The sequence below is a fragment of the Poecilia latipinna genome, unplaced genomic scaffold (assembly GCF_001443285.1).
Source record: "Poecilia latipinna isolate Pla-1442-1.1 unplaced genomic scaffold, P_latipinna-1.0 Scaffold2794, whole genome shotgun sequence".
Lineage (NCBI taxonomy): Eukaryota > Metazoa > Chordata > Actinopteri > Cyprinodontiformes > Poeciliidae > Poecilia > Poecilia latipinna.
This window is the reverse complement of record NW_015115410.1, coordinates 1-11,529: the sequence shown is the minus strand read 5'-3', so window position 1 is coordinate 11,529 and position 11,529 is coordinate 1. Positions and strand designations below refer to the sequence as shown.

Genomic DNA, 11,529 nt, shown 5'->3' with positions numbered 1-11,529 from the left:
TATTGCTTTTCTTGATTTTATTATTTAATGTGATACGGGGCTTGTTAGACAACAAGAAAATTAATGGTGAAAGTCTTTGTACTACAGGGATCAAATATCCACCATGTTACAGGCAGAGCTGGATAGAGACTAGTTTACTGAGTGACATTTACTTGAGTAACTTTTTAGATTTGTTTTTTGGTTGTTTTTTTTATTTCAGGAGTATTTTTACTAAACTGTACTTTCTACTTTTACTTGAGTAATTTTATTATGAAGTATTGGTATTAGTGCATAAATTTTCTGGAGATTCTGAAGAACAAGACGCACACCTTCAGTTTTTGTTAAAGTTTCATAAGTTTTAAATTGAAATTAATCAATTTGGATTTTTTTCTTTTGAATGATTTTGTTATTTTGTACTGATGTTATTCATATGAATTATTTTCACTTTGGTCCTTAAAATGCCTAAATTTCCATGTAACTCTTTATTTTAGTCCATCTGATGATGTAATTTTTGAATATTAATTGATTGATGTTTTGATCAGCTATCAGTTCTTGAGTAACTTAACACTCTTTTATTATTTATTTATTGGGTAATTTCATGGACAGCTACCTTTTAGTTTTACTTGAATAGAAATATGTTGAAGTAGTGCTGCTCTTACTTGAGTATAATTTTTGGATACTCTTCCCCTGGTTACGTTTTCCAATAGCTGACTTGTCCCTAGCTTTGCATTATAAATTATTTTTATTTTTAGAGGCATGGACTTCTACAGGAGAAATCAAACCCAATGAGAGAAAATCCAGTCAGAGCACTGAAGGGAGATGAGAATCCAGCAGAAACGCATAGGAAGGCTAGTTAGAGACTCTTTTCCTAATGGGGATTGTGGCTCTCTCATTAGGTCATCTGCACACCAGCTAATGTCTTCTCATGAACTTCACCTGAAAAAAAATGTTTTATTCTTATTCATGCATTTCTGCTTCACATCTTCAATCAACAAACTTACCTTTTCCACATACACACCCAAACAAAAACACAAATAAGAAGTTTTCTCAAATATACACTTTGGTCCGAGTGGTATTAAACAAAGGTTTTGTGTAGATGAATGGCCAAAATGCATAAAAATGTATAAATTTTCCCCCAGATATCCAGCTACATAGGCCTAAGTCAAGTTTTTCTGCCTTCTTTCAGGGTTTGCATCACAAGTCCTGCGGCACCTCTGCTTTTCTGCAGCAGATAATGCCATTCCCTGACAAAAAAAAAAATGTTCAAATAAAGGGTGATACTTACCCTGCTTGTTGTGGATGTTTAATCTAGATTAAATTTTAAATGCATTGTAGTTCTTTTTCTAAATGCATTGTAGTTCTTTTTCTATATTCATATGAACACTTAGTAGCGTTCATATGAATTAAAAATAAAAATCAATGAAGTTATGCACTGACCCAAAAAAAACAATCCGATATTTAATTATAGTTCTCTTCTCACCTGCTTTTGTTTTGTATGACTACTAAAAACAACTTATTACTAATTAGTTCCTCCATATTTCAGACTTCATGGAAACCTGTGCTCTTATTCTAATAAATATTATAAAGAATTGTTTCTATTTAAAGAATTAAAATGGCCACTCAACCCTGCAAGAATAGAAATACAGACAATAGATTGATTAATGTTTTAAACAATTAAACTATTAAAAATGTTGCTCATTGGGATATTTAAAACAAATGCTAGAATGTTAAGAATAAGTGAAATAACATTTTGTTCTCATTGAAATAGCAATGCATTTTTGCATTATTTTTACAGTTTCACTAAATAATTTAACTGGCTGCAATGTATCCTGTCCTGTATCAGCATGAGCCATTATTTAGAAAATTCACGGCGCTTTTTAAACCTGACAGTGTTCAAACAAAGAAAGAAAAAATGTTAATTGAGGCACTAGAGGGCGACATATCTGTAAAGTGCTGATGAGGGTAGCACTAGAAGAAGATGCGCTTAACGCAGACGTTTACGTGTTGACGTACACATACTTCCGTAGCTCTCTAAGAGAGGAGCAACCGTTTCCAATTTGACCACAAATACAAAATTGTCTTGAACTTCCCGGTTTTCTCTCGATACTAAAATTTGATGCTAAAGAAGCTTGACAGATCAATATGATCGGAGAGATTTGATGTGCTGTAACCGCGAAACTTCCCTCACTCTTCGCAGGTAAAGCTAAAGCTAGCAGCGCGTCATTGGAGATAATTTACTAAATCATCGGGTGATCCGCAGTCAGTTTGTCCTCTGTTAATTCAGAGCTCAACAAAGGCAGTCATGGCCACTCGGCGTCTGACCGATGCCTTCTTGTTAATGCGGAACAATGCGATCCAAAACCGGCAGATTTTGGCTGAGCAAGTGAGTACATACGACCCCCGTCTGAGTACACGTAGCAATGCTGCGGTGAGTGCTCTGCATTGTTTTGACATTTTACTGTGTGTGTTTGCATGTAGTTAGTCCCTGAGTCCGCGTAGCTAGAGCCACCTGGGTAGCAGTAGATATTCTGTGTTGTCAGAGCTGATGTGGTCCCTTGTTTCACTTCATGACTGATTGACGAGAGTGAATCAGGAGGACCACGCAAGGATGTTTTATTGCCCGCAGAAGCTAAATCGAAGCTAAAAACTATGAAAAATGGCATTTGTTAAATATTAACCACCGCTAAAGTCTGTTTTTGACACTATTTAAATCATTCATTGCTATTGAAAGTTAAAAGATGTTTACATGTGTTCTGGTCTCTGTAAAATCTGTGCTGTAGTCTAGGTCCATCCTGTGACTGTACCTGATTTCCTCTGTGACATGTTTTGGATTGGCTAAGTCAGACCTCTGTTATATATATATATATATATATATATATCACTAATTTATTAAAAAATCCAAAGCTAGGTTTGATATTCAGGCTTGTAAATCAGTATTCTTTAAACATTCTTTATTATTTCACCAAAACACTATTTTATTCAATACTTTTCTCACTGAACTTTTCCCACGGATCCTTGACTTCTGACTAATGCTGTCCTTCCACAGCCTGTCAGTTCATTACTTAGTAGCGTTCTCTTATTTTGAGGTTTCTGTGATATTTTCAAAGTTTTGAGTATGTTATTACAGCCTTCTTGAAACATCTCCCTTTGCCTTAGACTGACTGCTGTGTTCTTTGATCTTCATTATGCTAATTGTTCTTTAGCATTTTTTTTTTTTTTAACAAACACCCTTCATAGAACAACTGCATTAATACTAATACCGGTTATTTGTAAAACATTTGTAAACAATGTATTAGTACATCCCATTTCACAATTATGGACTATTTTATGGTTTATAAAATAAAACTGCGATACAATACGTTGAAGTTCATGGTTGTAATCCGACAACAAGGATTGTGAGAGACAAATCACCACATGGTGTGGAATCTCTCCACAAAGGCGCAAAATGAGTCCAAACATTTTCCCTCAGAGTAGCTCTAATGGAAGGCAAACATTTTTATCTGAGATCTTCCTTCCCAAACTTGTGTTTTTTTCCAAACCCGCAGCTTGAAAACCCAGAAAGGATAAAGCTTGGTATCAGATTACCAGGGAGCCCAAACAAGGGATAGTGGACATTCCTTGCCTGCCTGCAAAGAAAACTTCATTTATTGTTGATCATCTGATGTGATAAATTTCATTTACAGGGCGTTATGAGTCAGTCTAGAAACTTTGCCTATGTTATAAACCCTGATGTTTGTATGCATGCTGAAACCTTTGCAGAAGTAAAGGTAGAAAACCAATCCTCTTCTTACTCCCTGAAACATTCTCTAAGCTGTAGGAAGCTTCCAGCTGCGACTATCACACCCTGCTGTGAACGTTTCCACCACATTCCTGCTCACCTCACATTCTCTCGTAGAAACACGAACAGATCAATGTTATGGTTTCACTCCATTTTATTGGAGAATACTAACAATGGCCTTGACAAAGCACTCGCATGCTTTAAACATTTTAACATTTTGTCACACTACAACCTTTAACCTCATCGTATTTTATTGGGATCTTATGTGACTGACCAAAACTTAAGTACACTGCTGTATCTATTATTTAAAATGGAGTATGGTGCTCCAAACTCACCACGACCAGGGAAGGTCAGCAGTAATTAGAGAAGCACCTGACAGGCCTGGCAGTAACCGTAGAGGAGCTGCAGAGAGCCGCAGCTCAGGTGGGAGACTCAGTCGACGTTAAAACCACTGACATTCGTACTCTTCACCAATCTGCAGTTTCCCCAAAAACAATGTAGGAGAGACGGCAGCATGTGAAGGAAGAGACTCTCACCAGATGAGACTGAAATCAAACTTTCTAACCTATGCACAAAATGCTGTAAATCTAGCGCTGCGGCATGAAGGGTGGCAGTGGCAGCATCATGCTGTGGGGATGTTGGACATTGACACATGACATGCAGTCTTCATACAGTCTGACTGAGTTTGAGCTGTTTTGCTCAAACAGTCTGAAGACATGGGGAAACTGAAAAAGCTGTAATTGCAGCTGAGGGTGGTTCTGAAGGGAAGGTTAAGTAATTCAAAACCATTTTTTCTCCGCTTCAGATGTTCTATTACTTAAAATCCCAATATCATACTGTGACGTCTCTGGTTGTTATGTGGGAAAATTTTATAAGGACTTACTGAGAATAGTTTTTTTTTTTTTCTTCTTTCTGTATGGAAGCTTACACGATCTAACTTTGCATCATTGTCTCTCAGGGATGATTTATTTCTTACACTGGTAACACACTCGAGTACATTATGAAGGACTAATATGAGCTGCTAAAACTAATGATGCTAATTTTTAACTGAAAGTAGACAGCAAACCTTTTCTTTGATATTTACAGGGGGTTTTTTCTGCGTTTCAATCTGTTACTTCTGCTTCTCTCCCCCTTTGCTTAACCTGGCTGGATGGAAACACTCTGCTCTCTCACAATCACATTAGGAGCTTGACGAGGTACTACTGTTGTTTTCCCTTCACAAAATTAAGAGAATAAAAGTAGAGCTCTACAATCATCATAATCATCGCACCATTTCGATGCTATAAGAAACATTTTTATACAGATGTCTGTTTTTTTTTTGTTTTTTTTTTTTTGTTTTTTTCTAAGTTGGCCGATGACCGGATGGCTCTGGTCTCTGGGATCAGTCTGGACCCAGAAGCTGCTATCGGCGTCACAAAGAAGCTGCCTCCCAAATGGATAGAAGGGGTCGACGAGGTAAATCGGATCATCGGTCGAGCAGAAATGAAACAATGAAACGCGCAGTATTGATGGTTTTTTTTTTTTTTTGACTGCTGATCTTTCAGATCCAGTACGACATCACACGGATCCAGCAGAAGATGAGGGACCTGGCTTTGCTTCACGACAAGCACATGAATCGTCCAACGCTGGATGACAGCAGCGAGGAGGAGCACGCCATAGAGATCACTACCCAGGAGATCACGCAGGTGCTTTTGTTCACCGCTGTCCCCATTTGGATCAGTTTTGGTTTGAGAAATTCACCTTTTTATCTAATTTCAACACTCGCTGTCATTACTGTCCAGATGAGGAGTGGAATCAGCAACTTGCCTACAGGAGCAACTTGCTTATTGCTGCGCAGGTTAAATTACGTAGTGCAGTTTTATCATTGAGCAGCAAATAATTACTGCGTTTAATTATATTGCTGAAAATATTGATATGAAAATAACAGTGGAGGGAAAAAAGCAACAGACTCAACAATAGTTTTAGTTTTTGGGGTAAGTAAACATAATTATGCAGAGTTTATTTTTGTCACAATAAATAAAAAATTGACAATATAGATTATGCAGTAACATTCGATGGTAAAAGAATTGCCCGTTAGCTATCTAAAATTAAAGACGGATGTATTTACTGTAGCCTTTCCCTGTGGTTCCACATCAGCTTTAGCACTTTTCTGTCCGTCATCGTACGCTTCATCTCACTTTGTCAATTTAATGGTTTATGGTTTGAGATTTTATATTGTGCAGCACTTTATGACTTTGTTAAAAAATAAGTAATTAATCTCTGCTGAAATTTTCCTTTAAACTGTTCCTTATTTCTTCAATTCGTCTGCTGATTTTCTCAACTAAATGATGTGCTAAATGGAGCGACACGACTTACAAAGTATGGCTAAACGTGATTTAAAAGTATCGTGCAGAAAGCTGAATTTATTTATTTATTGCTTTGAAAATTATTACTGGTTAACTTGTTGCTTTCGCTGTTCATATCTGACCTCACTAAAGGGGCAGGTTTTTCACATTTTTGTGGTTGCGCAGCTTTGTGGGAGCAGCAGCAGCTTTTATTTATTAGAGATTTATTTGTGTAATTTCCATTCAAATAAAATCTCTTCTTTATATTTTTAACCTTTTTAAAACTTTTTTTTTTTTTTCTTGAACAGTGGAGGAAAACTCAAACTGATAAAACAGAGATGCTTTTGACATTGTTGACTTAACAGAAAAACGTCAAACATAAAAACACGACCTCTTCTAGTCGGGTCCTGCTTTGCTTGCGCTGGTTGACGGCTCGTGATCTCGTCTTCTGCTCAGATGTTCCACCGATGCCAGCGATCCGTGATGGGCCTGCAGTCTCGCCGGGGCCACTGCACCGAGCAGGAGGAGAGGCTGTTGGTGAACGTGGTGTCGTCCCTGGCTCAAAGCCTGCAGGACCTGTCCACCAACTTCAGGCACACGCAGTCCAGCTATTTAAAACGTAAGAAACTTCTTATTCTGTTCAACATCATCTACGTAGATCCACCTTAGACGCCGTTTCTTTTATTTTGCCGTTTTAATCATGCGGACGGTTATGTACCAGGTATGAAGAATCGGGAGGAGAGATCGAAGCACTTTTTTGATTCAGGACCTTTAATGGAAGAGGATGAAGAGTTAGCTCTGTACGACAAGGTGAGAGGATTTTGTTTGCGCCAGCAGAGCGAGAGCAGGACGGCATTGCTGCAGCTGAACGATGATTACGTCATAAGCAGTTTCCGTACATTTTTGAAGTTGAGCTTATTCGACGTAAAACACTCAGACACGCATAATAGTTGTTCCAATCAGTTAACCCTGCAGCTACAAACCAAAGAAATTCAAAACAAAGTCGAGTAAAAATAATTCATAAGTGTTGTATAAATCAAAAAGGTGTAGGCTGAAGCTATTTGGGTTTGTTCCACTCTTCATAACTTTAAGTAAAATTAACAAAATACACAAAATACATAAAAAATGCATAAAAATTCAGACGAGAAAAGGAAAAGGAGAAAGATAAAATAAAGTAAGTAAATCATCAGGAAGTTCTCAATCATATTTCAAATATGAAAGTCACTTTATCGCTTTCAGTCATTCTATGTTTTAGTTTATTTTTAAACTGTGTTATGTTATTACTTAGTTTAAGATCTTCAGGCAGACTATCAACTCCATCAACGGAGATGCACATACTTTTATACTTGATTATTTTGGTAATTTTATGAAAGTGTAAATAAAATTGAGATTTTTTCATGAGTCTGCCTATTTGTCTCCCTCTTTTTGGTCATCTTTCACACATTTTGCTTTACTAGAATTAAATCTAATGTAGAATTTAGAAGTGGTATTTTGTTTTTATGAGTTGATTCAGGCCTGCATTAAGCTCCTTTTTAAAAAGTTGAAAAATTATCTTTTCCATGAAAGTGAGCAGGATGAAAGTATCAAGAAATAAAACAGCCCAGTTTATCTGTCACTGAAAATGGTTAGCAACCAGCGACATGAACTCATTAATATTGATGAATTACTGTTGCATTATGGGTTGCAACAGCATTTGCTCAGGTTTTCTGTGCTTATTATCCTCCCTTCTTTGTGAGTGTGTAACAGGGTGTGTGAATCTTGAATTCTCAGGGGTTCACAGATGATCAGCTGATGCTGGTGGAGCAGAACACGGTTCTGGTGGAGGAACGGGAGAGGGAGATCCGACAAATAGTGCAGTCCATCTCGGATCTGAATGAGATTTTCCGGGATTTGGCGGGAATGGTGGTGGAGCAGGTACTAAAAGGAGAATAATTAGTGGAATAATTGTAAATGCTACATTTCTTTTTTCTGTTTTTTTATTGCTTACTGTGAAAATGTAAGTCATTTTGTTTTTGAAAACAATATTTTTAGAGGATCTTTTTCATGTTGGTAGAAGCCTTGAATCTTTTTGCAGGTTTTGTTTTGTTTGATTTCTTTTTTTTTTCCAAAACAATGCAATACTAGAGTTTATGGTTGAGGCTGCTGTATTTAAAAAACTGCAGAAAAATGTATCTAACAAATACAACTTTAAAAATAATTATAAAAAAAAGAAAAAATAGAAACAAAAAATCTAGCAGCCAGAAAAATATTTAATTAAAAAAGGAAAAAAATACGTTCAGTTGATGTTTGCCTTTTTTTGTTATTTAATATATAACAGAAGAGAAAGCATTTGATACCGTCTCTGTATGAAAATTCATTCACCCCTGCATTTTAGAGATTATCTTTGTAAATAAAAACATCCTTATATAAAAGTTTAGATGTATTTGGAAATGGAGAAAAAAACACTGGCATTAGCTTTACAAAATAAAGTGCAGCTCCGGCTGTTTGTACTTTGTTCTAATAAAAATGTTTTTATTTTCTCAAAGGGAACTGTTCTGGACAGAATTGACTTCAACGTGGAGCAGGCTTGTGTAAAAACAGAAGACGGACTGAAACAGTTACAGAAGGTAAACAAAACACTGTTCTGCATGTCATATTTCAAGTGCTAGATGTTTCCTGTATGAACCATCCAGTTATGATCGTAAGTTTACAAACACATGATCGGCAGGGCTGCCTTATAGATTTCAGGCTTTCAATAATAAATCTGTATATTTTTTTTCCAAAACGTGAATGACGACAAAGCAATTAACATAAACGTCTTTGAATCTAACAATTGGATACATTACATTATTTTTATCCATAGTCATGAATTTGGATGACTTTGATCATTCATTTGCTTAAGTGTTAAATGTCAACAAAAAAATTATTTTAATTTTTAAAGACAATAATAAAAATCCACATGCTAAATTAATGACTCGGGACCTAAATCTTTGTTTGTATGTTTTTTCTTCCCTTTCCTTCGCAGGCGGAGCAGTATCAGAAGAAAAACAGGAAGATGCTCGTCATTTTGATCCTTTTCGTCATAGTCCTCGTTCTAATCATTATTCTTTTTGGAACAAAGTTTAAGTGAAGCATTCCTCCGGCTTCGTGTCCATCTGTTTGGGTTTTTGTCGCGTGTCTGTTTGGACTTGGACTCTTCTGGATTCGTCTTGAAGCCGTCAAGAAGAATTCAACATCCCTCCAAGTGCATTTTCAGCGGCGTGGAGATGCTTTCTGGTTGCTGTCGAATGAAAGAAGCGAATCTTCAGTCTGGTTAAACACGAAGACTCTTGACAGAAGCCCCGTCCGCGCTGACATATCTGTGTCTTAACGAAAGGAAAACCCCTTTAATGTTGAAGTACTCGTGATAAACTGCTACAACGGAGCATTTTCTGTCGAAGCACAGGTGGTGATGAAGACCAGTGACTTCTGTCTAATATTAAGTAATTTGGTTTCTGATGGGGACAAGAGTTGGTAAAAAAAATCAATGCATTAGGTGGGATTTCACTGCTAATTCACTCTCAGCTCAGCGTTATATTTACATCTCAGTATTTGACTTTTTAAAGATGTAAAGAGGATAATATTAGCATTTGGGTTGATTAGAGAAGCTGGTTAGTTCCAAAAAAAAAAATCCTTTGTTTTATCAACTCCCTATTTTATTTAAGTGGCTCTAATATTAATAATATTTTAGTCTTCTGTCACATTCGCTACACTTTGAATGAAGTGCTTGTTGTAAAAACACTTGTTTTTATATTCTGCGGTCCATGCATAAAGTGCTACCTTTTTAAGCTCTTGCAGTTTGCACATATTGAGGGCCTAAGAGGAGAGAAACGTTATGATGTAAGACTACTGTTGCTTGTATGATAAAAAAAAAAGAATTATTTATTTTCTGATACCTTCAAATAATCCAGAGGTGTTTCCTGTAGATTTACTGTAGACTGAGTAGAGTATGTTTAAAATAAATCCACTCCACTGAAAACTGTGACGTTGTCCAACGCAGGCAGTCGTTTGAAGATATCCTCATCAGTTTTAGGATGATTATTATTGTTTCTATTTCAGTTTGGACACATTTCATTCGAGTGTGTTTCGAATTCTCCTCATGTACTTTCTCATTTTAAAGACTGAGAAGCTTAAATAATGGCTTTACTATCTGTACTTAAACCTACACTTTATACAACTGTCCAATCATCTTTGTCGTTGATGTGGAGTTTTTGTTTGTGACGGACAAAATGGTCTTTGTGGTACTACATGTATGCTTTGGTTTTTGAAGTGAAACATTGGAGGACATGGCTGCTTTTTTTTTTTTTTTTTTTAAGAAAATAAAGCTGAAATATGGTGTGTTTTGTGTGTGGTGAACATAAAGAGACTATGATGAAACTGGATATTAAAGACAGCAAAAAATAAAATGGCATAGTTTAGTAAATTTCATCAGCTAATGTTTGGTCTATTACAGTTACGGTACCGATTAATATCCCTTGCAAACGTTGCATTTTGGGAGCTCTGTAAAGGTTCCCTCCAGGTTGCTTGGTGTATAATATTTGGATGTTCAGTGGTGCCCCCAATGGGGGGGCAGAGGGGTCCATGGCCACCGCTGGCCAAATGCTGGGGATCCTGTTTTATTCTCGAGTGATTTTCAGCATGTTTTTTAAAATTCAACAATAAATGCACACAGAACAAACATTACAGACCAACAAATTAGTGCAAAATAACCAGATAAAAGAAGAAATAACAGCACCACAAATGAAGCAAACAAAAAGGAACAAGAAAAACCAAGGAGGTATACATTAAGATCGACACGTACAGAACAAAGACCAAACTCAGAACATCAAAGGTGTCACGACAAAAACAATGAAATTGTTTAACATGTGGGTTAGGATGTGTATTTTTTTTCAGTTATTTTTTGATTTACATTATTTTCCTGTTCTCTAATAATTCTGGATTAACCTAATGAAATAGTAGTGATAATACTGGTGATAGTAAATCAGATGTACTGATGCTTAGAGTAATAATATTAACAATAATAAAATACAAAAAAGAAAAAAACAATTATATGGAAGAGAATAAAGAGAACATAAAAATAGTAAAATAATTTAGTAATTGTATTGATAGTTATTAACTGTGAGACAGAAAATTAAATAATGACGATGAAACCAAAATCTGATTTACTTGTACATGAAGGTTACATAGCAAAGTAGTAATATTACCAAAGAAAATGACCTGCAGAGAATCCACAAGTCAACTTTTTAAAAACGAAGTTAATTTATGTTTAGAGCAAAACCAAAGGAAAATTTATGTCTTCCTACTTTGGAAGGTGTTTTTTTTTTATCTAACATCACATAAGAGGGAAAACTCTGTTTTAACAGGAAAAAACCTCCACCAAAATTAATAAATAAAAAAGTCAATGAAAATAGAGATGAGGATTTATTTTGT

General features: G+C 36.0%; 1 protein-coding gene across 4 annotated transcripts; it reads left to right on the top strand.

Annotated features, from left to right (window-relative positions):
• Positions 1 to 1,958: 1,958 nt before the first annotated feature.
• On the top strand, positions 1,959 to 10,435 carry LOC106939186 (syntaxin-16-like). 4 transcript variants are annotated; one of them, XM_015021499.1, is made up of 10 exons: positions 1,959 to 2,176; positions 2,264 to 2,407; positions 4,942 to 4,953; positions 5,105 to 5,212; positions 5,302 to 5,442; positions 6,538 to 6,700; positions 6,803 to 6,891; positions 7,852 to 7,995; positions 8,607 to 8,687; positions 9,086 to 10,435. In XM_015021499.1, exons 2-10 carry the CDS (start codon positions 2,282 to 2,284, stop codon positions 9,188 to 9,190), a joined length of 969 nt encoding a protein of 322 aa, XP_014876985.1. In that variant the 5' UTR covers positions 1,959 to 2,176; positions 2,264 to 2,281; the 3' UTR covers positions 9,191 to 10,435. The 4 variants fall into 4 exon arrangements, with proteins under 4 accessions (XP_014876985.1, XP_014876986.1, XP_014876984.1 ...); XM_015021500.1 differs by having other exon boundaries at positions 1,959 to 2,362; XM_015021498.1 differs by having other exon boundaries at positions 1,959 to 2,407.
• Positions 10,436 to 11,529: the final 1,094 nt, after the last annotated feature.

Coding starts and splice junctions, on each gene's coding strand:
- LOC106939186 (XM_015021499.1), top strand. CDS start 2,282: ATGGCCACTCGGCGTCTGACCGATGCCTTCTTGTTAATGCGGAACAAT. Junction 5,213..5,301: donor GGATAGAAGGGGTCGACGAG/GTAAATCGGATC, acceptor CTGATCTTTCAG/ATCCAGTACGACATCACACG. Junction 6,892..7,851: donor AGTTAGCTCTGTACGACAAG/GTGAGAGGATTT, acceptor TTGAATTCTCAG/GGGTTCACAGATGATCAGCT.